General features: G+C 56.1%; 6 protein-coding genes across 6 annotated transcripts; 2 read left to right on the top strand and 4 right to left on the bottom strand.

Moving 5' to 3' along the window:
- Window positions 1–884: 884 nt before the first annotated feature.
- On the bottom strand, window positions 885–1,307 carry CGCA056_v010116 (uncharacterized protein; the record flags this gene model as incomplete). Its single annotated transcript, XM_037325363.1, has 1 exon — window positions 885–1,307. The coding sequence occupies one exon, from the start codon at window positions 1,305–1,307 to the stop codon at window positions 885–887; it is 423 nt and encodes a 140-aa protein (XP_037176413.1).
- Window positions 1,308–1,766: 459 nt separating this feature from the next.
- sorD-0 (FAD-linked oxidoreductase sorD) lies at window positions 1,767–3,375 on the bottom strand (the record flags this gene model as incomplete). The annotated part of the gene is made up of 3 exons (XM_037325362.1): window positions 1,767–2,768; window positions 2,864–3,071; window positions 3,125–3,375. 3 exons carry the CDS (start codon window positions 3,373–3,375, stop codon window positions 1,767–1,769), a joined length of 1,461 nt encoding a protein of 486 aa, XP_037177160.1.
- A 2,378-nt stretch (window positions 3,376–5,753) lies between these two features.
- Window positions 5,754–7,358, top strand: CGCA056_v010114 (uncharacterized protein; the record flags this gene model as incomplete). Its single annotated transcript, XM_037325361.1, has 1 exon — window positions 5,754–7,358. One exon carries the CDS (start codon window positions 5,754–5,756, stop codon window positions 7,356–7,358), a length of 1,605 nt encoding a protein of 534 aa, XP_037177159.1.
- Window positions 7,359–15,755: 8,397 nt separating this feature from the next.
- On the bottom strand, window positions 15,756–17,527 carry Foxo4 (Forkhead box protein O4; the record flags this gene model as incomplete). The annotated part of the gene is made up of 2 exons (XM_037325360.1): window positions 15,756–16,478; window positions 16,601–17,527. The coding sequence occupies 2 exons, from the start codon at window positions 17,525–17,527 to the stop codon at window positions 15,756–15,758; spliced, it is 1,650 nt and encodes a 549-aa protein (XP_037177158.1).
- Window positions 17,528–20,468: 2,941 nt separating this feature from the next.
- Window positions 20,469–22,163, bottom strand: cactin (the record flags this gene model as incomplete). Its single annotated transcript, XM_037325359.1, has 1 exon — window positions 20,469–22,163. The coding sequence occupies one exon, from the start codon at window positions 22,161–22,163 to the stop codon at window positions 20,469–20,471; it is 1,695 nt and encodes a 564-aa protein (XP_037177157.1).
- Window positions 22,164–22,923: 760 nt separating this feature from the next.
- Window positions 22,924–24,768, top strand: phr (Deoxyribodipyrimidine photo-lyase; the record flags this gene model as incomplete). The annotated part of the gene is made up of 2 exons (XM_037325358.1): window positions 22,924–24,158; window positions 24,219–24,768. 2 exons carry the CDS (start codon window positions 22,924–22,926, stop codon window positions 24,766–24,768), a joined length of 1,785 nt encoding a protein of 594 aa, XP_037176407.1.
- Between the last annotated feature and the right edge of the window lie 1,272 nt (window positions 24,769–26,040).

Genomic DNA, 26,040 nt, shown 5'->3' with positions numbered 1-26,040 from the left:
GCGTTTCATTCATCAGTCCATGAACGCAACGATATCTCAACTAGCTCACAATTTCAACATCCCTCGCACACGATGAGTGATCTTAGGGCTGACCTCAGCATTTCAACGAAACTTATGCTCCATGCTCTTTTTCATGTAAGTAGTCATTGGTATATACCACTCCCATCTCAGTGTCTCTTTCGCTTCCTCGACCTCCTCTTATCATTTCACCCCCTTCTGCCATCTTAACACCTCTTCAACCCCCTGTCAATTCCCCAACTAAGAACAGCCCCGACTACCAATACAGGCACCTTCTCCCCGGTCACTTAATCCAAAAGCTCCAAACAAAACGTCCGCCACGTCCCGGGCATCCATCCGTCGCCCTCGCCCTCGCCCTCGTCCTCGTCATGGCGGGACCCCACCCTACCGCGTTTGCTTTGCCGACTCCCTAGAAATGGACGGCGGCTAAGATTTGACACCACGTCATAAACACCAGGAACGCGAGGATGAGAAAATCATAAAGGCGAATGTCAATAGGTTTGTGGGCGAGGTAGTGGGAGGTGCGGGATGAATGCGGCCGGTCTGCTTCGGCCGCGGGCTCATCTCGAGTTAGGTGGTTTCCGGCATCTTGCTGCGGGATTAAATAGGATTATGAAAGCCTCCTGTTGAATTTCCGAATGAGTTTGATTTGTTGGCTGCGGAGGGCGAAATAGTTCGGTGTTGATGAGCTACTAGATCCGTCGGGCAGATGGCGTAAATCACAAATCCAGGAAAAGCCCGAAGAATATTCGCAATCACGAAGAACCCACCAACGTGATTCTTGAAACCAAACAGGCGGGATATTCATCTAAGGCGAAGCCAAAACACCTCTCCAAACTCCCATCCCAAGCCGCCCATCCGAACCTTCAAACCCGTCTTCCTCTCTCCCTCCACCACCTCCCCCCATCCTCGACACAAAACACACTCACAACCACAACGCACCCCCACGCAAACACCTCCTCCCCCCAAACCATCACCCTCCTCCACACCAATCCTCTCAACAACCTCCCCATCAGCCCCCACCCCATCGTCCACCCTGCCGGCGGCGGTCCCCACTCCGGCCGCGGCTCCGTCGACCGCCACCGTCCCTCGGCCTCGAAAAGAATGTACGCGATGCTGCGCAGGGTGAAGTATGTGACGCGCGATATGTAGATGATGTAGGCGGCCCAGACGACGTCGCGGAGGGTGAGGATGGAGGGGTGGAGAAGGGGGTGGAGGGCGCGGATGAGGCGCTCGCGGGCGGTGTAGCGCCGGTTGGGGGCGAGGTAGCCGTTTACTATGGTTGGCATCTTGGACGGATGCAGTGGTTCATAGGTGTTTCGATTGAAGATGGTGAGTTTGGGGGGCGGTTTTGGGATGCGGTGAGAGTGCGTTGATATGAGGTTGGTGTTTGTTGGTTTGAGATGTCTCAGCCCTGCGCCGCTGGACGACGACCAGGATTGTGGCCACGGGTGCCTGGGAGTTGCAGTGTTGGCCGACGGACCCATGGACAAAAACACATTGATGCCTGCGCTTGAACGCAATCATACGCGTACGAAAACACGAATCTTTATTTGGAAGGATATAATGTTGCCTGAATTGAGGAAGATACGGGTATCCGAGAAGAGAAAGAAGCCGTCGCAGATCGACTGGGACGGCTTGAATGCGTATCACGTAAAGACCACCGAAATGCCAATGACCCAGGTAAGGAAAACCGAAAATGCAAGCCCCGAAAAATCAACTTTGCGCCGAAAACTCCCGCTTTCTTCCTAGGGTGATGAGGGTTCAGAATTGTTCGCAGGCGCGACGTCCTTCGCGTTGGCGTCGGGCCTCACGCTCTGGGGATTCGAAAAGAGGTCCTTGGGGTCCCATGCGGCCTTGATGCGTTGGAGAGCAGGCAGATTGGAACCCCAGTACTTCTCTTGCGCGTCCTCCAGCGTCGGGTCGACGTAGCCTGCATACGTGCTCAGGTCATTCGGGCTTGCCTTTCGGATCGTCGACGCGATGCCTGACATGAAGTTTTTGGTCTTTTGGCTGAGTGTCGGCAGGCCAACGCCGTAGCCTTGGCAAAACATGATCTTGTCGCGATGGCGGTAGGCAGTCGCATTCATAGCAATATCGTTGATGGCGCCGCCCGTGACGTCGAAGATGAGGAACCAGATCAGGGTGCCGCGGTCGGCGCCGTCAATGTAGTTCATGAGGTCCTGGATGCCCGCCTCGGGAAGAAGGTCGTCGCGGGTAAAGGCCAAGCTCTTGGCCGTAAATGGTGACTGAACTTCGCTAAGCCAAAGAGCTGCGTCCTGGGCCTTTTGCGCAACGTCCCCAAGCCAGTCATTCACCACAACAGAGACCTTCCCAGCTGGAATGCGGTCGGGGATGCCCGTCTTCTTGAATTCGTCCTCGGTGCCGTAAAAGGTTGCCGAAATGATGACTCCGAGTTCCTGCATGACAAACTCGCTACTGAAGCGGCGATCCAACTCTGGGTCGGTGATGAGGTCCTGCCATTGCTTGAAAATCGGGGCGAGGTCGCGGTGGCGGGTGAAGGTGATGGCATAGGAGTATTGTACGACATCGCCGGGCTCGGGGTGGGTCTTGACGACGAACTCGGTGATGACGCCGAAGCCGGCGCCGGCGCCCTTGAGAGCGAAGAACAGATCCGAGTTCTGGGTCTCGCTTGCGCGCTGGATCTTGCCGTCTGCGGTGACGACTTCAACCTCGAGAACGTGGTCGAGGCAGCTTCCCCACATTCGTGAACTGGGACCAAGACCGCCCTGTTGTTGCATACTGCATTAGCACAGCGCAGATGCAAAGGTGAGACTGATGGCCACCTGATGCAGCCAGACAGACATCTGCGGGGGTCTCTTACGATTGTTGCATGGCCGCCGATGCCCACGCCAGGACATGTGCCGTGGGACATTGCACGCTTGCCGTTGTCGTGCAGCTTCTCAGTGACGTCGTGCAGCTTGTGGCCTCCGCCGATGGTCGCTTGCCAGGTATCTGTGTCCATGGAAAAGTGTTGCATGTTGGCAAGGTCGATGACGAGGGCGCCGTCAGTGCCACCCAGGCCAAAGTTGCTGCGACGAACGTGTCAGAGAGAAGCAAGACAGCGACGGGTATGCCAACTCACGCGTATGAATGCCCGCCTGACTTTGGCTGTACCTTCACATTGTTGTCTGCGGCACACTTGACGAAACCTGCGACATCTTCCTCGGTGGAAGGCTTGGTGACGGCGATGGGCTTGACGGGGATGTCAAGGTTGTACGGCTTCACCCAGTTGATCTGATAGAGAGGGTCGTTTGGGTATCCAACACAGGAGGATCGGCCGTCGCAGACCTTGTCGAGGCAGGTTGCCAACGGGCTACTGGGTCTATTTCCCATGATGTTGCCCGGTTTCGAGATGCGAAGACTGGCAATGCGAAGAAAAGAGACAGAGACGGCCAGATGGGATCGACAGAAGGAGAGAGTGGGATTTCCAGCATAGGTCGTGTTTATACATCCAAGATGTGGCTGTCGCCCCAGGCATCCCGCCAAACCAGTTTTCCCAACAGCGAATCGTCGTCAAGAAAGATTCATGTCCCTGGATTGACAGGCCCGCTGGGCATGGCCAGCAGGCGCCGATGTTTGGGGTAGCAGCGGCGGGCCACGGGTTCCGTCACCGTAACTTCTCATGTTGATCATCCCATCGAACGTGGGCGGCGCCACCATTTCGCTGTGGCTGTTCCCCGACTGCTTGCCGCTGCTGCGCTGGGCACTAGGTTAACCTTGACGACCAAGGAAGGGAGAGGCGAGGATGCTGCGTGGCATGCTGGGGTTTCTGAACATGTCCAATGGGTAGTCGCCAAGGGCCATGGCATATCGCCACCGGTTTGTCGAACCGAGCAGGAAGGAGTAAGTCGAAATCTCCTCATTATGGACGTCATGGGCCATGGGGGACACCCTGCTGTCTGTGCCTGGCAAGCATGGTGACAGTCATCTCCAGCGGCCAGCCAGTCAGGGAGCCGGACGTCGTTGGCGAGAATCGAGAAACAAGCTTGTTTGGCGGGGGTGGGGTGGTATTGCAAGATGCCAAATGAAGTTAATAGGCCCAAGAGAGATCTTGGCAGGCCGAGGGCCTCTCATGCGAAGCATGGAAACCTGTGCTGGAAGTGCAGGTGGAAGTGCGAGAAGGGTGGAAAAGTGGCGCATCAACGCATTCAGAGGTATGGCGGTGCAGCTTCCAGCCAATGGGAGCCAGCATAAGGCTTGAAGCAGCGGGTTTCTAGGGGCTTGGGCGGGTGACTGGCAGGGCCTAGCCCGTCGGCCAGGTGGTAGTTTTGCAACGGTTTGTCTCAGTTTTCGATGTTGGCTGTGGCTCTCGAGGTGGCGAGTGGACGACGGCGTGCAATATCGATACCAGTTATTGCGATAATTGATGGCTTCGGCGGCTTAGACTTTGCCAACACTTGGAAGTGCTGAGCTGGAGGGCTCCTGCTCCTTCTTTCAAATCTGCCCTACCCAAGAGCTCTTGCTTGGATACCTAGGGATCTAGGCGGTACGTACCTACTTAGCCGCCCCCAAGACGAGGAGCTTGGGCCACGCGCCTCTGAGGGCCTTGACGGCCGTCACTGAGCAGTAACGCATTACAAGCTTTACGATGCAGTCAAGCAGTATTCACGTGAAGTTGCTGAAGAACTATCAGCTGAGGCAGACGGAGGCTGAATGAGCACCGGCTGAGTGCGAAACTCAATTGTTTCTGACAAGAATGGGCAACCTGGCATGTGTTCAGAACTCTATCTCAACTTCAACTATCAGCGCCAGGTATGTCAGGTGACCGACCATCCCGCACCGCCCCTCACAGTTCACCGAGGTGGTTTGTGAGACACGTCAGATCATGGCTCACAGCTTAATTGAACGTGAGGCAGTGGCATAGGTAGATTGCAGCACGGAATATCTCCGTACTGCACGAGGCGTGGTGCAAGATTCTCTGCACTGCGCGTGTGTAATGCACTTGAGACGCTCTACAGACATCCATTGAGCACCGCAGGTGCGGTCGGCACAGTACGAATAAGAGTGTGAGAGCTGCGCGCCAGCCCCACTGATCTACCTTAGAGCCATGATTTCACCAATTGCAGCCATCAGTCGCGACTTCTCACAGTGCCAATGATGTCTCCCCACACCCAGATGCCATCTTTTCTTTTCCGCCTGGCACAGTGCCCTCTTGCCTCCTACTGTACGTGGCTGCCTGAAGCGGTAACTCGACATGCAACAACATCGCGCCAAGCGCTTCGTGATACCTCCCCGACTCGCACTTTAGGCACTTGCCAACCTTTAGTCACCTTGCACTAGGAAAACTCCTGCCATAACAGTCGCCCGCGTGTCATCACCGTCCCCAACGCGATTCCACGAGGCGGGAAAGAGTGCCACATGGTCTACTGGCCACATTTTCCCAATCTCACCTCACCTCTATCGCCCAGCCCGTCTGGTCATTGAACACAGCATCCCACACCTTTCCTTGAGCTACAATCTTTGAAACGGCCCAGAATAGCACCTATTCGTCACACACTACACCGCAGAGTCGTACCGTCAGCCTCGTTCACGCTTCAACTCGCTGCAACAGATCGTTTTCATCCCTCTTGACTGCTTTCGTCTGCAGCGACCCTCTTCAGGAAACCCAACGTTGCTCCAAAGACATTCCCTCAGAAGCTTCGCTCGGTCTATTCACAGCGTACCACCCATACACAGCCCCTCCTTCGGCCCGTCAGACCGGCGGCGGCACCATGGCAACACCACCGGTATGGAGACCACTGCCTCCCGCAGCTGGCCTGCCCAACCTCCTAGTCTCAACGGCCTTCTCCACCGCGGAATACACCGTCCATGTAACCGACTTGGCCAATATTTGGGTCGAATCACTGGACCGCAGAGGCATCTTGATGCGCAGCCTCGCCAATTCGACCACAATCGATCCCACGGAGAGCACCAGGAATATGCGAGCGTTCTTGTCCAAAATCAGATCCGTCTTTGACCCCACCCATCCAGACCATGAGAAGGCGACTCTGAGCTTGTCAACGGCCCCCCAGGAAGAAGCTAGGGAAGGCGGCTTGACCATGCACATTTCCTGCGAGTTGGACAACATGAAGCCTTTGGTGTGGCCCATGTACCTGCAAAAGTGTCCCCAGTCGACGCTTGCAACCGAGTTGACCATACCATTGACCCAGGCCAACTCCGCCAAGACGCGTCAGGTTGACTCGCTCCTCGCAATCATGAAGCAAAAGGACACTGTCATAATGAAACTTCTCGACAAGCTCGAGGCTACTGGAACCCGCCTAGAGAACGTCTTCACCGTTCTGTCGGCCAAGCAGAAGCCGACGAGGAAGATGGCCGAGGAAAAGGTCAAAGGACTGGCACCATTCAGCCACGATGACTGGAAGGCTCAGCTTGACGGTGACGACGCTGACATCGTCAACCTGATCCGGCACGTCTTCGGTTCAAATGGTCTCGAGTACCAACATCAAGATGCCTCATTGGACCCATCATTGGATGACTGGTGGACCAAGAACGAGTCGTCGACTTTCCCAATTGTAGGGCCGAACTCCAGCCAGCAGAGGAACTCTCCCGAACCCGACGAGTCTCGACGTGACGACAAAGAGACTGGAAGAGACCCAGTTGATGATGATGACTTCCAGGTTCAGTCAACACCGCCACATCTCATGTCCAACCGCAACCGGTCCGTTCGTGCAACAAACGTGGCAAACGATGATGACAGCACTGAAGATGAGGATACCTCGCAGATACCAGACAGTGTACCCGTGCCTCCACAAGAACCAAAGAGACACCCTGTTCGCCTAGGAACGATTGGGAGGAAGCAACAACCCACCCCTTCACCACCGCCCGCCCCTGAAGATCCCAAGCCAGATGGCTCGGAAACCGAAACAGGGTCTGATGACGATGCTACCGCATCAGTGGCAGAACCCTCTTCTCCTCGTCAACCCGAGCCAGAGGACACGAAACCTACCAAGGTTGGACTCGGACGGATCGGCGGTGTAAAACGACGTTCAAATACCCCCGAACCTTCCAAGGATACCGATTCACCAAAGAAAGGGGTACTCGGTCGCATCGGCGGGTCCGCGAATCGCTCAAAGTCCCCCGAGCCACTGAAAAAGCCTGGGCTTGGTCGCATCGGCGGCAGAGCTCCTGCGTCAAAGGACCCTGAGACTTCTGCTACCGAGGCAGAAGATAGAGGTCGTGATCGGACCGAATCTAAGCCGCAGGCGAGGACTCGAGAAACCTCGCAGGAGAGAGCAAATAGGAAGCGAGACGAGCTGCAGCAGGAGCTACAGCGGAAGGCCGCCGCAGGACCAGCACGGAAGAAGCGAAAGTTCTGATCGACTCGAATTGCAGACACCCAAAATCGAACCACTGTTTTCTCAATACGAGCGTAACATACTCCATCTGTTCAGCCTTTTCTCGGCCGACATGCGTGACGGCGAATACAAAGACCGAGAGCCACAGTATCAGTCTGCTCATTGTGCACCAAGCTTCTTCCTTGTCCTCCCCCAGATACCCCAGAGACGCGACTTCCCGAACCTGGAGGTCGGTCACTTAGACATCGCAGATCCAAGGATCAAAGGGGTCCGGAACCGAACCGGACGGGCCGCGCGTGAAATCACCGGCATGAAACCGACATCGACCGCTCCATGATGCGGTCTCAGATGCGGCTCTTACCCAAATTAATCCGATTTGGCCGATACTAAAGGGTCGTCTTCATATAGTGCAAGATGTCTGGAAGCACTACAGCAACACTCTTCACCAGGGGTTTCTCCTAACGGCCCGACACGCTCTTCACGTTGACACCCCGCTTGTCCGACACTGGATGCTGTTGTCCGTACCCCCGACGTCGAACACGAAGCAGCTACTTACCTTTCTAGGGCTTGCATTTCTCGAAAAGCACTTGGCTGTGCATTATGCAGTGTTACCGAAAGCTGGAGGGCTGACAGTTTCTACTATCTCGCGGCGGCGTGGAGAAGCTGGATAATGATGTGTCTGTTCAGCGGTTTCAAAATTCCGAGGGATTAGACCAATACTCCGAATCCAAAATCAACCATCGGCTTTGCGTCACCGCAATGACGGAAGCATGCCGTAACTCGATGCGATGTCGCTGATTCGCGAGCCTTCTTACGGTCTTTCGCAGCTACGCCTTTGAAGGAAAAGCTCGTTGCTGCCTAGGAATCTTTGAGGCATATTCTGCGAAGAAATGGACGTTCATCACAACTCCAGATGCGACATAGTTCCTTGATCGCCTTGCGGAGGTTCGAGAACCTCTGGACGCGAGCACTCTGGATACACGTCAAACTCTAGCTATGTCGCGCAATTCCTACATCTGCATCAAGATGGCGATTGGGACTATCAGATCTCGCTCGCAAAACCTGTGCTCCTTGTCGTGTCCTTACGGGACGACCCATTTGGAGGGACCTCGGAGACAGTGTCTCGCACGGCAAAGAAGCGCTCGTTCGTCTCGTCTATCAGCACCGCGCAGCGTTGAAACTCGCGTCTATTCGTCATCTTCGTTGCCTGCAGCACATATTGCTTTTGCAGACGACGTAGGATACGCCCAAGAATCTACGGCGTGTCATCGGCCAGAATTTTGACCGGAGAAGAAGTTAAACGCACAACCCGCATCCCGCCTCGTTTCCAGGCGCCGGCCCGCGATGGAACCATGCAGCATTGCGCTGGGAAAAGAAATGACTCGCATCCCGATGCAACGGGGAGCAATCCGGTTCGTACATTGTCATCTAGAGCCTTGACAACGCAACATTGCATACGCAGAAAAGGATGCAGCCGGCGGGCCAAGCCACTCCGGTCTTTCAAATACTGTGATGATGTCGACTTCATTCTGCACCGGATGTCATCCCGTTGACTTTCAGCGTCGTCTTGTCTACCCTGCACGACACCGGCATGCAGATACGTCACAGAGCACCCTTTCCGCAGGTGGATAGCTGCTCTAACGAAGAAAGCTGTCCAGCTCAGCCCGCACCTGACCTGAGGAAACAATTGGCAACGAAACATCAATCTTTCTCGGGTCAGCGGATGCATTCCCATTGCCTACGGCGCAAACGGGCCAGAGATGGCGTTTCATACGCGATAGAGCGTGCATGAAAGGACTAGCTTCAACTCATAGAACCCTTTGCTACCAGAAGTGCGTCAGGCCAGTGGGATGCTGTCTCCCCGGCTAGCAATCTGACCACGAGAGTCAGAGAATCTCTCAAATCAGGCACGACCAAGACGTGCCCCATTGCGTGCTTGTCGGCGAGGGAAAGGCAACAGCCATGGCGAATGGCTCTCAGACTTCTGCCAACATCAAGGACCGATGCCATCGGCTTTCTGAGGTTCTCATGTATGGGCTCTGTGTTCGCGCATTGTCGGTAACCGAGCCTAATCGTATGCTCGCGCCTCAAGTCTTCTATTGCAAACGGTGGACAACCACCGGCCCCTCCATCATCTACAATGCATTAGGTCCTGGGCTCGTGGGTATCTTCTCGAATTTCTCAATTCTCACAATGACATCTTGTCAATTTGTCACAATACCGGGCGGAGCGAATACATCTATGGGTGCGCCGAGCACTGCCCCCATCCGACTTCCTCGCCCGTGATGATGCATTCTTGGCCGGCCACCAGCTTGGAGACATCGTAATCAAGGTATTTGTGGCCACTTCAATGGAGAGATCTGTTGCATGATCAAATGGCGTGAACAACCTTCCTCTGGATTCGATATTAATGATGCATACCTTCATCGACGATACAAGACTCGACTGTGGCTTACCTGCGTCGTTCCTCGATCCCATGCCGTGCTACACGATTAGGCATAATGAGGAGCAGTATACGGGCTCGTCCATAGTGTGTACTTTGAGCTCAAGACCGGGACCGTCGTGACATTCAGGGGGTTGCGTTCCGCCTGACAGGATATGCGGCCGGGCCGATCAGGCGGGAGAGTCCTCGGCTTGAGAAGGTGATTAACGGCTGGCAACGCCGAAGTCGTATTGTCTACGGCAAGCTGTCCAATTACCTCCCATCAACACGGGAGAGGGAGGACCCAGAGAGCAAAAGGCGGTGGGCACGGCCGACGGACGCCAGCCACGCCCAGTCCAGACAGTGCCGAGCGTTGTGCAACCAACCTGTACTGGCATTTGTCCATACGGATATGGGGAGACGGTGAAGACACGGGCCCCAACTACAGAGATAATCTCGATAACCAGCGATCCAAATTCTATCACAAAATATCGCCATCGAGAAGCAACGAAGGCATATCTGATGTGACGAGGGCACAGCCATAGGCCAAATTGCCGACCGCCATGTCTACTGAATATTGTGGATGTCTCCGACCTGATGTCTGAATATGGCGCTCTGCATTCGGACCAAGAAACGAACGCTCGTTGGGCCTGTATTCTCACGGCAACGGCATGCCAGCCTCCAACAGCGCAGGCGCCGTCAGAAAGGAGGCTAAACCCCTGGTGGGCTGCTACGCATTGTGCGATGAACAATCCAAGACGCACAGCACAGAGTAGCAGCGGCCGTTAGAGCTACTCCGGGCAAAAGCGAGTTGGGTGGCACACTCTGCCTTGACATGACTGCTCTACGGCCGCTGTCAAAGTGTCAATGCCAACACCGCAATCTCTGCCGCATATATCCTTCCCGATTAGGAAAGCGCTTTTAAGTGGAGCTTCCGCGAATGAGAACGACAGAAAAACGCCTTTGGCTGGGGTTGCCGTTTGAAGTGTGCTCCTTTGGTGCCCTCGATCAGCCCATGAGCTTTCTATGATCAGTAATCTGTCTTTTCTGGAACCTATGGGCGTCGAGTCTTTTTTTGGGCCACTGCCTCGTCGAGACCACTGCCTCATTTGTTGCTTTGAGCAGGTTCCGCAAGTACTCCGAGCCTCCAAGGCACCAACAAGGGTGGCCGTTGGCAGATGCCTGACTAAGAGGAGAGCTCCCCCTGCAAGCGAGATCGAGTCGAGGGATCTTGCACCGTTGGCCCTAGGCTAGGCTAGTTGTCTCGCTCCAACGGCTTCGGAAAATACGTCAACGGCCAGCTGTACAATCGAAGTCTAAAAGCCCAAAACACAAGATGCGCTGAACTGAGCGATTGCAAAAGGCGGACCGAACGAGGGTTGACAGCCAACGCTGAGAGCAGTGCAACAGCGGATAGAGGCACGCGCAAGCCGAAGGCCAAGAGGGTTTCATTCAAAGAGGAGGAGAAGAGAGAAGGGGCCTCGGAGTCACCAATACGGCTGAGAGTAGATTGGCCGCAGCGTCATTGCCAGGCTCTGAGAGGACGGCCGGGGCCGTCAGACAGGGGCCCCTGCCGCAAGAGTGGGACGCCATCGGCGTACGGGCCCGGCTCCGCACGGCGCCAGGAGGGAAGGGAAAAGGACCCCCAACAAGTGCAAGATCAATTCTTTTTCGACGTCGAGTGCTGATGCGCCCGAACTGACTTGTGAGGAGTCGGCTGTCATAACGGCCATCAACAAACGAACGCAGCCCGCACGGATTGCGCGCTTCCCACCACTATGTTGCCGGCAGACAGACCAATTGACAATTGTCAGTTACGACATATCTGCGGCATATCGCGTTGTACAAGATGGTATCCGTACCAAAGATGGGACCTCCATCAACCCCGGCCAAATCGAGCCCGCTACCCACGCCCGCCCTCCTCATCCCAAATGATGGCCAATCTCGAGCTTCATTTTCATGCCAACCGCTCCCAGCCGCCTCATCGCAGACACTCGTTTGTGCCACTGTGCCATGTACCTTCCACGCTGGCGATACAGCCTGGGTACTGCAGCCTCCTCGGACTTGGAGATCCCTGACTGTGCGGGTTCCGCTCTCCTTTGTCATCGCCAGGTCCAATCACAGCCTCACATCCCCTCCGGAGGCCAGGATCTCATCCGGCACACCACTCAGCGGCAAGTTCTCGTAACATACGCGGCCTCTTGGCTCAGCGAAAGCCCGCGGGTACGACAAGGCTGGGGACAGATAGCATACGTACGGATGTACTCACAGACGCTCTGCATCTGTGCTGTGCCCCTCGCGTTTACTGACTATCCCACTTACCGCCGTGACTCTTGGCCAAACCCGGGTCAAACCCGGACTCGGGTCGGGACCAGTTCTCTGCATTACCGTACCAAGAATCGCGCACCGAGATGTCGGTAACTGTCCAACATTGCCGCCTACAGAGACTTGCGGCGCCCGTTTGAGCTAGTTCTTGTGTCGGTATATGAGCACCGATGCGGAAGGGCAGTCGCGTCTATCGCCTGTTTGAAGCTAGATTCCTCCCACAACTCACATTGTTGGGCCTTCCTCGGACTCTGAAAGCCAGGGGGGACGGCGCGCCTCCAACCTCAAGCGCACGTAGGAGCCTGGCGACCTGGCTAGCCCCCACCTACTTGACCTACTACTACCGCAACCTCCGCCCAACGCCAACGGGCTGCGAGCTAAGTTGGGATACGCGATGCCAGGAGAAAGATGACCCTCCCTGGTCTGTCCCGACAGTCTGGCACCCAATGGCAGACCACGTAGGTTGGAGAAAATATGGAAGCGCCTTATCACCCTGAATGGGCGATGAGCAAGGGAGGTGTCTCCAACCACGGAAGTGCAATGATGGTTCTCCATGCCTGCATGGCAAAAATTCCCGGCAAGGTCATCTGCGGTCCTCGCGGAAGTCGGATCTGGGTCACGGAATGCTGTTTGCAATCCTATCTTTCGCTCCATCAGACCCGACCGCACGCACCCGACTGCAGAGAGACATGGCTTGCAGTTGGTGCCGCTTCCACGTCAAAGGAGCACTTGCGAGCTTGTCCAAGACTCCCCGCACTCAAACGGCCTACATACTCGATGCGCCATGAAAAAGAAAGCTGCACATCTGACGCTGATACTCGACCCGAGGAGGTGTCTGTTGGTGCAGGTGGACCTCATTCACCGCCCGGATATCCTCTCTGACTTACCGGCTCCCTGTCGCCCAGCCTCGCTGCCCAGGCTTTGTAACTTCGCCATCAGACGATCCTCTTTCTCGTCTCTCACTCAACCCCAGCGGATCCTCGTCTTGACTTTCAGCTCGTAAGCACTCAAATGCTCCCATCGCTTCCCACGACAAGGTACCTTCACCTCGCAGCTGGGGCGTACGCTTCAACGGAGTGCGAATAGACGACACGGCTACTGGGCGGCAAGCTTCCTCCCGCGCAATGTTGTCCATCCTCCACAGCCCTCAATGTCTGTGCCACCTCCAGCAAAGAACCCCGGCACTCGCTGCGAAGGTTCATCTCCATTCTGCGCAATCTCAAATCTTGTCACCACCAGGCCGCCCCGCATACATGGTTTTGGGCCTCAGCTCCCAAGGAGGCATGCCAAGACCCTGGCAAGCCACGAGGGAGCAGCAATTCGCTCGGAACATCGAGAAAAGCTTCCTCTGGACTCCTACCCCCTCTGATCTGGGCCCCACTGTCGACGTCCTTACCTCTTTCGATAGGAAATCCTTTCCAATTCTCTCCAGCCCTGCGGCGTAGAGCCCGAACTCGGGGACCTGAGGCGAGAACCAGTGGTCTGGTCGATATCTCACCGACTGGTCGAGTGCCTCATGCGTCCCCTCCTGAAAGATTACCTACCCTCGGTTGGGCTGGTCTCATCTCAACCTCCAACGGGCGGTCTTTCTCATACAAATTGACACCGTCGGCCGAAGGCGTCGCGGACTGACCAAGGTCATTCATGTATGTTCCTATTGTCCCTTGCCGATCCTCCAAGTCCTCCAGCATCTTGTACACCCACACCCCGATGCAGCTCCCCACCCCCTCCCACGCTGCCCGTGGGAGATGACAGGCGTGTCTGTACCTCACCACCCGTTGCTCTTTGTTCCTGCCTCCTCCCCTGGTCCACCCCGTCTTCTCTACCCCGGCCCTCATCTTCCCAGATCACTCACCCTCCGAGTGCTCCCAAAGCCCCATCAACCCATGTGGCGGGTATCGGATCTGGCAAAGCCTAACCAGCAACCCACGACACCAACTGGTGGTTCTGATCACCTCCTCTGCCCGCTGGCACACCCATCACCAGACAGACGTCAAAGCCTAGCCATGGTTTTACCGTTTGTACCATCGTGGTCCTTGCAACGCGGTGAGGAGACTGCTACGATGGGAGTGACTAACATGAACGGCGCGCTATAGACACGGGGCAGGCAGGCAGGAGTTGACTGCGTCACCCACGCGCGATTGACATTCACAGGCAAGTTTCACCAAGCAATGGTAGCAGATCATTTTTTGGTCATTCATTAGATTCTTTTTCGGAAAAAATACAGACGTGCCTCTCATCCCATATCAGTACAGACGTCGTGGAGGCTGTGATGGAGCTATGAAACATTTGAAAATTGCAAAAGCAAACCGAACCAAAAAGGATAACATGAGAAGAGGAGATGGGAGGGGGTATTTCTGCAGCAGCGGCTGCACGCGCTCTATGGATGGTGATGTGCGTGTGTGTGATGTGTTTTTTTTTCCTTCGACTGATGCCCCCCCACGGAAGAAAAACAGAAAAAGCCAAGTCGTGAAACACAGAATCTTTTGCGGGTGTGTGTGTGTGTGTGTGTGATGAAAGAAAGAGATCGGAAAGAAGAAGACCACCATCATCTTGTCATCTTTTTTTCATCGTCGCAGAAAAGAAACAGAAAATGAAAAGCAAGTACCGATTGTGTTTTTTCGCCACCCCTTCCCTCGTTCCCTCTCTCCCCTCCCCTCCGATTTCTCTCTCTTCTCGCGTTCTAGCATGGAATGGCACACTTGTATGTGCGATCAACATTGCCTTGTTAGTTCCAATAGCTCCATCTGCTCTCTCTTTCTCTCTCTCTCTCTCGAGGACAGACAGACACCACACCCGCGAATCCCTGCAAGTGTCAAAACGCGGACACTGTACCCCCCCTCCCCTCCCCCTCCTGGACATGGCTGTGTGGAGAAATGAAGTGCGAGGCGCCAACCACACGCCCCCCTCCCCCCCCCATCCATCTTCTTCCCCCTTCCCCCCAAACGCTCCGGGTCCGATCTTGGCGGGAGGTGTTCGTTCGCCCTTTTCTTTTCCTCAGGGCAGCAGGGCAGAAGAACGAGAGAGGATGTGTGTGTGGAGTGGGATGGATGGATGGATGGTAGGTAGGTAGGTCTGACGAATGGAACGTCGACTGGGAGCTGCAACCCGACAACCAGGACCGACGTACGCTGTTCGTCGTGGCACAAACGATACAGAACGAGCAGAAAGTAGACATGATCGTTTCTGAGAAAGTTGCCAGCGGAGGGTAGGGCCGATCCGGGATCGGCTGCGCCGTCCGCATCTTCCCACTCGCACACACACCATCTCTCATCCCAGACCGCCATCTCTCTCAACGTCTGTCCTCGTCCGTGCCGCAGGAGGAGAAAATGTGAAGACGAGATTTGTGATTGTGATTTGTCCAGAAAGATACCCATGCCCGCCCATGGAGAGAGAAGAGGGAAACACACACACACCCGTACATGAAAAAAAAAAAGCAACACCCACCCAACCCAAATACCCCTGTTGTCTCCTAAACGCCGCCCAAAGAGGAAGTGGTAGCAGTCCGCAGGGTCCCAACCGCCGCGGTGACATCAAGAAGGAAAAAGAAACAATGAATGAGGGAGACGAACGCAGCAGTAGAAGCAGTGACGGGCCAAAGAACCCTGCTTCACCTCGCGTGGCGAGCTCATGCATGTTGGAAGAAGCAACGGGGGGAGGTAAGTGCTCGCTCACATCCCCTGGTTGGCGTTGCTGCTTCCCCAGCCGTAGAGGACGTTGTCGCTCTGCCCCGGCTGGGACTGCTGCTGGGGCTGGGAAGAGTGCTGCGGGGCGGCGGCGTGTTGGGGGTGCTGGTAGACACCGGCGATGTTGTTCATGGCGTAGTGCGCGGCTGCAAAGTTGTAAGGCGGCTGGTGTTGCTGGTGGTGCTGGTGTTGCTGCTGCTGCTGCTGCTGCTGCTGCGCTGCCAGCTCGGCCTCGCGCTCAGCGGCGTGCATGTGGAACCGGGCCGAGGCGTCGCGGTTGCGTCGTCTCCTCTCTTCTGCCTGCTGGTTCACAATCTCAATCTGCGCGGCGGCGAAGCTGTGGCCGGGAACCCAGGGACCCTGAGCGTGCTCTGCGAGCCTGGTGTTGATGCGGAGGTCCCTGGCGGCGGCGCGGGCGTTGGTTGTCGCGCGGCCACCGCGGCGTCCAGAGAGGGCGCGGCCGGGCATCGTGCGGTCTGGGAATTCCGGGGAGGAGTGGTAGGTGGCAGTCCTGGCGACGCGGCGGCGGTTGGGGTCGGTGTTGCGGCGCCTGGCACCGCCGTTGGGGTTGCGGGGGTGCTCGCGGTAGTGGGTGGTTGGCCTAACGCCGTTTTCAAAGTCGGGCTTGAGATGCCACTTTGAAGGGATACGTTCGCTTGAGGAGCCGGTGATTTCGTGCGTGGGCAGCTCTTCCATTCTCTCAAAGGCCTGGATGACGTGTTAGTCTATGCAGTGGTCATTTTTTGCAAAGGATCGATAAGGTGGGCCTTGATGCAGCGCTACTTGGAGAACACCCCTGCATGCAGATGAGAGAGAAGGAGAGAACTTACAAAGTTCATGCTGAGGTTGTGCCGAATGCTGTTGTGCCAGCCGTCGCCGCCGGCCTTCTCTGGCTTGTCGGTGTTCTTGAGGAACCACTGGTAGAGCTGTTGAAGAGTCATGCAGCGATCGGGCTGGGACTTGAGAGCCTTCCAGATGAGCTGGGCATAGGGCTCGTTGGTCTCGCGCTTTTCGTTCAACTTTGCGTTACTTTCAACATCGCCGCAGCCGCTGTTGGTAGGGGTTCTCGCGGCTTGGGGTTTTTGACCAGAGACCGAAGGCGTTGGGCTCGGACTCATGCTCGGGTGGTTTTCTGTCTTGAACTGGTCCTGGAGGGAAGCCGGGGACGCAACAAAGGGAGCGCAGGTCGTGGTCATTGGGGGAGGTGAGCCGTACTTCATCGGTGTGATGTCGTGGGGTCCTGTGAGGGTCTGTTGGAAGCAACTGTTGTTCCCGTAGTCAACGGCAATGTTGAGGGAGGAGTCGCGAAGTGCCTCAGGGGACATGCCCATGTGGCCGTTGGGGAGGCCGTCATATTGCTCCTGGTGGTGGAAGGGAACCTCGTACTGAGGAGGAGGCGTCTGCACGGAGTCGGGCCAGGTGCGCGGCGAGAGAGAGGCGGCCTGGTAGTTGGATGTAGGAGCCGGAGCGCGGTAGGAGTAGTTGTCAAAGTCGTCCACGGAGGAACGAGGAGAAGCCCACATCGTAGGTTGGCTCATGGCTGGTGAGTGAAAGGGCTGGTTGAGGGCTGAGAGCTGCGGTTGGGGGTAGTATGATTGTGGAGGACCGTTGATTGTGGGCTTGGGAATCATGGGGTAATAATTCCTAGCGATGTCTGTCCTGATAGACAGAGGCTCTGGAGACTGGCCGGGGTGGTTGAGGCCCTCGTGAACGGACATGGCTTCCATCTGCGCGGTGGGAGCGTTCGTCGCCGTCATTGCAGAGACGGTGAGAGCGATGAACTGAAACGAGAAGGGTTGTTTGCCGCGATGGAGTTTCAAGGAGTGAACGGAAGGGTAAAAGACGTTGCAGAAACAGGTCGTTGTTGTACTGGTGAAGGAGCGAGGTCGAGGTGTCTAATCACAATGACGAGGGCATGCAACGAGGTGCTGAGGTATGATATCAGATAAAGAATGCTGTCGAGGTCGCGGTGCCGATGTAGAGGGAGACGACGAGAGGTATTAATGCTATGAGACCAGTGATGTTGGTCTTGGAGGTGTAGGCATTGACAGTTGATGAGAGAGGGCCTCGACATGGGTCGCTGACCCTTCTTGATAAAACCTGAGCCTAGAGGGAGATGTTCGTCCAAATGCCCACGGTCGTGTTGTGCAGACAAATGTAGGTCGCTCTTTTGGCAATGTCGACCAGGTACAAGGACAAAGCTAGGTACACGATAGAGGTACCGAAGTAGAGGGGGCGTGGAGGAATAAGAACAGGGGTTGGACAGGGGTGCCAGCATCCAACAGCCATGTGGATATCGGGGGGATAGCAGCCCGCCTGCCAGCTCATGGCTTGGTCTGGATTAGCGTCCCTTCCCGTTGCCGCGGCCATGTGTGTGTGTGTCTATGTGTGTGGTGCCTGTATGCTTGTGTGCGTCGATGTTGATGTAGTGTGTGCTCTTCTTGCTGCTCATGTCTGCTTGCTCTAGTGTGTGTATGGCTGTATGTGTGTCAACTAGACGAGAGGCGCCATCAAGGTCTGCGAGCTGCACTGATCCGCCGCAGCCAATCTGCGTCTATGTGACTGATACAAACGGAGAATCGGGGCTTGGTTGTGGCTGCTGCTGCCGCTGCCGCTTCTGCGACATCTTGTTGTTAGTGACATCGAGCAGGGATGGTCGAATTTCATTATTCTTTGGCTGCTGGAGCCTGGTGCCGGTTGAAGAGGCTCGGCTACGTCTGGGGAGCTGGGCGAGTCTCGCCGCCTGCCCTGCCTGCCATGGCAGCCATGTCAAGGTTAGGTATCTCCTGGCTAGCAGGGACATGCCTAGCAGAGCTCTTCTAGGCACCTCATTCCTTCTTTGTCTTTTCTCCTCTCTCCATATCCTCTCCCGCGAGGGTCTCCTCCGGCCGTTGGGGCTAACAACGCCACCAAGTGTAAGCCCATTCGTTAGCTTGTCGACCCATGATCCAGGGCGTCTGCGTGCAACGCCAGATTTGATAGCAGGAGCGGAGGTCTACTCCAGTGACCACAATGATGCACACGGCGGGCAGAGCATTTGGCCTTCGCACGCAACTTGGGTGCGAGTGGAGAATGCCGCGAAAGACCAACGGCAAGTCACTGACATGCCGCGGGCTCTGGCTCTGGCTAACACCAGGCGAGGGCCGTCAGAGAGATTGTTGCACACATCCACCCTAGGCCGATGTGAGTAGCTACCAGAAGATGACAAAAGCATTGTACACCGGTACAGTTTGACCAGACGATGCATGTCATTGCCAAAACTGGAGTGAGGCCAGCCAACTAGCCAGCCAAATGTGAGCATCCAGGAGAAGGGCAGTAGGCCGGAAGGCAGCATTTCCCCTTCGGAAGCGTGCATGGTCTTTGGCGAGACGGCCAATCACTGCCATTGTGCCATGAGCGATGCCTCACAATGGTGAGCGTGCCAGCCCAGAAGGGGTTGCAAGGCGACCGCAAGATCGCTCCTCTGACACCTACTCGCATCCTGTAGATCATTCACACATTCTAGAAGTCCGCGGGAAGAGCGGAATCGAAACAGATTTAGAACAGACGATATGAAGCCGTGGACGCCAATCCCGCGTGGGCCGAGATGCCGCCGCTCGTGCTGTGAGATTTGTTTCGAGTTTTCTTGCCTTCACATTGTGCATCACAGGGTTGACCGATCGTTGCAGGCACTTACGGACGTGTAGCCAACGCCATGGTGGCCATGCTGTTCGTCATGATACCCCAACCTCAGCCCTTCCACTAGTCGGTGAAGGGGGTTGAGCCACCAACTCTGATGAGAGGGCAGGCGTGACAGGGTGACGGTGGATTCATCTGCGATGGTGTGGAGATCAGCAGCTGCTGCAGCCATTGTACTCCGACTTCAGACCGGGTATGCCCCATATCAGCGTGCTTCAGATTCTATCAGGTCGTCCAGGATGTCAGCACTTAGTATCGTGGGGGGGCTCAGCAGTCAGGCCAGGAGACGGGCACAGCAAGCTTGACCGGGGCAGCATGATGCCCCAGTTCCGGAGGTAACACGAGGAGGTGAGAAGCAGATAATTGATTAGTTGAAGGCGAGAGCTATGGTCGCCTGTACGTTTGTGCGTCATTGTGTGTTTTCCAGCGGTCGGCCCGCAGCGGTCAGTCGCGGTCGTCGGCGTGAGTATGTAAGGCAGCGCGTGCGGCGGGAGTACATGGTACCAGCGAGAGTGGGAGCGCCAACGGATACGTGAAAGATGAGGCGGATGTTTTCTCCTGATGCCAGATAGATCTCTTTCCTTCCGGCCGGCCAAGAGCCCCGGTCCAAACGCTTTTTCAGAGCACCAGCCCGGATGACTCTGATGATATCTGATATGCGGCCTGATGGCAGGAGCAGCAGCCCGCGTTTGAGGGCGTCTACTTCCGATAGAAGATCTGCGCGAAGCCTGTTAGTACATGACAATCGCAAATGGAGTGGGACCTGTCCCTTACCTTCTTGAATTGAAAGTGAAGCTGCAAGATGCCCTGTAGGGAGGATAAGATTAGCTCAGGCCAAGAATGGGGTAGATGGGGTTGCAATGTGATGGAATAATAGAATGGTGACAGGGGCGCAAAGAGGCGCGCGTCAGATAGTCGCGGCTGGTATGGTGTTGTTGTGGTGGTGTTGACACTGGGCGGAGATGGCGGTCTGGCGGAAAACGGTCGCTCCTGGCGCCTCCCGACATTGGAGGAGGACGCTCAAGGAGGGTCGGTTCCTCCAACTGCATGGAGGTTGGGGGCTAGAAGGGAAAGAAGAGGAGTTGGAAAAAGAAACGCCGTCCTGCGGGCGCTCTTTGGCAGCATCCCCTCCCCCTTCTCCCCTTCCTCATCCCCCCTTGTGGCTCTCTCGCATATGCAAGACGACTCCGCCAGGAGTGAAAGGGCGCCTGGGACACCACGTGTAGACAGTGTAGGGAACGCCACAACACTCACCTTGTCGAAAGAGCTCTTGAAGCCGCGATCCTTCTTTGCACTGTAATCCCACTCTCTGTCCACGATTCGGAATGCAATGTCTTCGTACGGAGGTCCCGCAATGAAACGGATGAGGCACGTGTCCTCCTCCCCTGCAGCTGCAAAGGACTCTCCCCTTTTCCGGCCGTGTTCTCGAATAATCTTGAAGGTGGGTGCCTTGGTCTTGTCGATCAGCTCAGGGTAGAAGATGTTGAACTTGTAGCCCTGAACGACCTTGGGCGGCGGGTTGTCGTGGTCGTAATGAGTCTGGTTGTACTTGTTCCATTCGTAGCCCATCTGAACACGGTTGAAGTACTTGGGCTTTCTCGGCCGGTGCTTGTCTGCCCACTGGGGCTTCGAGCCACTCGGCACAGTCTCCTCGGCCGTGAAAATCTCTTCGTCTTCGCCGATGCCACGAGCGACCTCGCGGTCATAGAGAGCCTTGGTAGCCTGGGAGAAGTCTTCGTTGCCGGTCTGCGCAAAGCGAGCCGTTCCTGGTGGCGCGCCACCCTGGAGTGCTGATGAAACAGACACTGCCTTTGTTTCGGCCCTAACAGGCTCAGATGACATGTTCCTGACTGCTGCAGGTCCGGAAATAGACTCGGCTTGCAGGGCCTGCTGCCCCAGAGCCTTTGCCTTGTCAGGATCCTGCAGCTTGAGCATGTCGGCCTTGCTCTCGCTGATTGCCTCGCACACCTTCCTGAGCTTCGCCTTGGCCTTCCAGACAAGCAGGCTGCGCAGAAGCTGCTCCCAGTAGTCGACATCGATGTCGTCGTTGGAGCGAAGCTTTGCCTTGATCTGGGACTCGAGGGCCTCAAGCTGCTCGTAGGTCTTGGGGCGCAGGATCTTGTCGACGTCGTCTGACACTGTGCTGACGACCCGAGCGTCTGGGCCCTGGGGTTTCAGTTTCTGCCGCCTGTCTGCACAGATTGTTTGCAACGACTTCCAATATTCGCGGTTACGGCCGTTGGTCTCGAGGGTGTGGTAGGACGTCATGTCAGAATCCAGCTCTTTCAGCTGTGATTCGTCGAGGCCCTGCAAGACGTCCTCTGGAGAGGGGACGCTGAGATGCAGGTCGGCATCGTCGTCGTCGAATACGTCGCGATCGGTATCGATAAAGCGCAGATTGAATGCGAGGAGATCAATTGGCTTGGCACGGCCTTCCCGAACCCGAATGTCTGCCTTCTTCTTGGCCTGTTTCAAGACGAACTTGTCTTCGTCGGCTACAAACTGGCGGGACTGCTCGTCCTGGGTCATGTAGCTCGAGCTCGTGTTGTTGTTGTTATTCTGACGTGACCTCGAAGACGGGGGAGGATTGGAGGGCTTTGAGATGCGATTGTTGGAGTCGCGCCGGGGGGAGGCGATGCTTCTTTCGCGTTCACGGTCTCTGCGACTGGGGGATCTGCGCCCAGAGTTAATCATAGCTCTGCGACCCGGGTCCATGTTTGCGTCGATCGTAAGGTTGAGGCGTTGATGCGGGTTGTCAAGTAAAGAGGATATTCGTTGTCGTTAAAGTTGAAAATGGGAAAAGATGGGATGAATGGAACCGGCATCACATCCTCGGCGCCTGCTTGACCGCGGAAGAAGCTTATCGTAGATTCCCACAGACGTCAGTCAGCGCGGCTTATCGGCACGTGATGCATACCGAGGCTGACCGGGACCCACCGCCTTCTGATCTTCCAGACCTGCCCTTACCGAGAATCTGAGATCCCTCACCGAGCAGCCCCCCAAGACGCCCTCTGCCGAACCTGTCACAGAGCTGTTTCCGACGATGCCCCGCTAAAAGATCGGAATCTGGGCCCAAAGCCCCACTAGTCCAGGGCCCCGGGACGCTAAAGCTCGACGGGAGCGCAGATGCACGTCCAGATGTGCCGATTTCAGGAACATGATGACGCACAAGACATCGGCCGATCGCAAGCTCTTCCCCAGCTTAATGGCATCGCCCTCTCCTGGAGCTCCCAGCGAGCTCAGGGAAGTTTATTGCAATGTAACGAACGCACTTGCCTGACCTAAGCTAGAATTGATCGCGTTTCACCCACTGGCTGTCCCTCGTCATTCCACCTCCATGCTCCTCTGTCGCGTCTTGCTGCCCAGCAACACGCGTCTCACAGCCGCTGCATTTTCTGCTTCTGTCACTTCTCTCCTTCCTTCTACACCATTGGCTACTTTTGCTACTACCAGATACAGGCATTTCCTCACGACAATGCCGCCCAAACAGAAGCGCAAGTCCGCGGTTACGGCCGAGCCCAGCGACTCGGGACGGAAGAGGACAAAGACAGAGCAGAACGGCAGCGCATCTTCTGACCCGTTGCGCCAGCCGCATCCTTTCCACAAGGACGCCGAGAAGCATGGAATCGTTCTCCGAAAGTTCTATCCCCACGAGATGAGCAACGACCGGGCCCGGGCCTACATCAACGACGAGATCCCACGGCCTATCGAGGAGCTGACTGCCGCCCTGGAGGAGACGTCTAAGGCGCGCAAAGCCATCAAGCCAAAGGATGCCGTGGTACAATGGTTCAAGATGGATCTCCGCATGACGGACAATCGGTCACTGTCTCTTGCCAGCGAGAAAGCCAAGGAGGCTGGGGTCCCGCTGATCGCCATGTACATCATCAGCCCGCAAGACTTCGAGGCTCACCTCACAGCCCCTATCCGCGTTGACTTCATGCTGAGGACCCTGCATGTCCTAAGGGAGGATCTTGCCAAACTCGACATCCCACTCTATGTCGAGACCGTTGAAAAGAGAAAGAGAATTCCCGACAGAATCGCCGAGCTTATGGGCCAATGGGGAGCCAGCCACTTGTTTGCCAACATGGAGTACGAAGTGGACGAGCTTAGACGGGAGGCCAAGATGGTCCGCATGTTTGCGGACAAGGGCCTCTCATACGAGGTCTTGCACGATACGTGCGTAGTCCCGCCAGGGCAGTTGACGAGCGGATCCGGCAAACAGTACGCCGTCTACTCTCCCTGGTTCCTCGCCTGGGTGCGCCACGTCCACGAGAACTTGGACCTTTTAGAGCTCTACGACCCCCCCGCAAAAAACCCAGCGACCGCGCGAAAGAAGTTTGGGGAGCTGTTCAACACGGAGATCCCGGAAGAGGTGGAGGGCAGGACCTTGAAAGACGATGACAAGAAACGGTTCAGGGCTTTCTTCCCGCCAGGAGAGCACGAGGCACGGAGCCGTCTGGAGAAGTTCTGTGAGGAAAAGGTTGGCCAGTATCACAACAAGCGCAACATCCCCTACGACGCGGGGACCTCGACTCTCTCAGTGCACCTGGCCAGTGGAACCATCAGCTCGAGGACGTGTGTGCGCTACGCGCGAGACCGGAACAAGACCAAGAAGCTGGACGCGGGCAACGAGGGCATTCGAGTGTGGATCAGCGAAGTGGCGTGGCGAGACTTTTACAAGCACGTCCTGGTGAACTGGCCCTTCGTGTGGTACGTTGAGTATCCTCCCTTTGAACAGAGACGTCATGATCGCTGACCGGCTCCCTCCAGCATGAACAAGCCCTTCAAGCCCGAGTACGCAAACATCGAGTGGTCTTACGACATGGATGACTTCAAGGCATGGTGCGATGGCAAGACGGGCTTCCCCATCATCGACGCCGCGATGCGCCAGATGCACGAGATGGGCTGGATGCATAACCGATGTCGCATGATCGTCGCCTGCTTTCTCGCAAAAGACCTGCTCATCGATTGGCGCATGGGCGAGCGCCACTTCATGGAGAACCTGATTGACGGCGACTTTGCCTCGAACAACGGCGGCTGGGGCTTCTCCGCGAGCGTGGGCGTTGACCCGCAGCCGTACTTCCGCATCTTCAACCCACTCCTACAGAGTGAGAAGTTTGACCCTAACGGCGACTACATCCGGAAGTGGGTGCCTGAGCTTAAAGGAGTCAAAGGAAAGGCCATCCACGACCCGTACGGTCGCGGCGCTGGGGCGCAGGCGAAGAAGGCCGGTTATCCTGAGCAGATGGTAGAGCACAAGGGGTGTCGCGAGCGGGCGTTATCAGCTTACAAGCGCGGGCTAGATAGAGACGACTTGTAGAATACAGGCCCACGGGACTTCAGTACGGTCTATATCTGTACTATTACTTGCAACAGCTGGCAGGTATCCGGACAAGAATGCAACTGCATCTGCGGAATGAGGCTCATATCTCCAGTTACGGGAAACATGACCTCCATGCTGTTGGCCCAATAACTGTGCGGGCCTTTTTGAACTTAAAGTCATTCGTCGAGTGGAGCCTTCATGTCGGACTTGTTCGACTACATGGTAGACAGTGAGTCACCGTCAGAACCATCTGACATCTGTCCTCGGGTCTTCAAATATCCGCAACTTGTTGATTGACCTATTGCCAAACGTTGAAAGGCGTGACTACGAGCGACTACCCAGACAAACCGCCACAGCAGCCTACATGATCTGGGTCGCTACGCTTTGAAGACGTTAACAAGGTGCAACGCTCACAGCCTCAAATTCTGCTTTGCTACACCTCGGGGAGAGTGTCTCCGGCATCTGCATTCAGGGTGGTAGCACCAGACGCGCCCATCAACTGCAGCCCCAAGTGCCAAGAAACGAACTCTCCGATGGCTTGCATTTTCAACGTCGAGTCACTCCGAAACCAGATCATCTTAGTCCCGGCGGCTCAGACTGTGACCTTTCGGCAAGTCTCGTGACATTCACCTCGCCTCTGCTCACTTATGCTCCATCCGAGCAGAATCGCGCCAGGAACCAAAGGCCCTTGATGCCGAAAATTGCCCTTCCTGACAACACTGCGATTTCATTTCGCCCATACACGTAACTGGTGGAAACGCCAACAAAGCCCAATCAAAAAATCTTCGGTACCGAGTGATGCTCGAGTCGTAGTCATGTGTCCCCCGACGTGCCGTCCGATGGCCCGATGCAACCTCGGAGGCTCACACTCCGGCACGCACCAACATCCTTAAAAACGCCCTTCTAAAGTTCTTCACCCCAAAAGCGGCCCCGTTCGACCGCTCTCGGAAATGACCTCCCCGCCCATTGATCGCATCCGCCAGCGGTCACCTGCTTGCCGGCCCCGGCACATGGGCTAATCCCAGCGAACCGGTCCGACGTTGCCTGTCCGCTCATCCACGCCAGCAATGACAACTGCGGCTCCAGATATCCCGGGACTCGAAATAGAAGTCGTACCGGAGGGTGATCCCTGATCGTGACCGTGGTTCAACGGCTTCAACAGCCGACAGGATGGGGTACATACCCCTGAGACGTTCATATTGGGACGGTTCTTGCCGAACCGGCGGCCAACCGGAAGACATCTGCGACCCCACGGGGGTTCAGGGAAGA

Source organism: Colletotrichum aenigma (genome assembly GCF_013390185.1).
Source record: "Colletotrichum aenigma strain Cg56 chromosome Unknown KSG_Cg56_contig06, whole genome shotgun sequence".
Lineage (NCBI taxonomy): Eukaryota > Fungi > Ascomycota > Sordariomycetes > Glomerellales > Glomerellaceae > Colletotrichum > Colletotrichum aenigma.
Note: the sequence above shows the minus strand (reverse complement) of the source record. Positions and strands in the feature narration are given on the sequence as shown.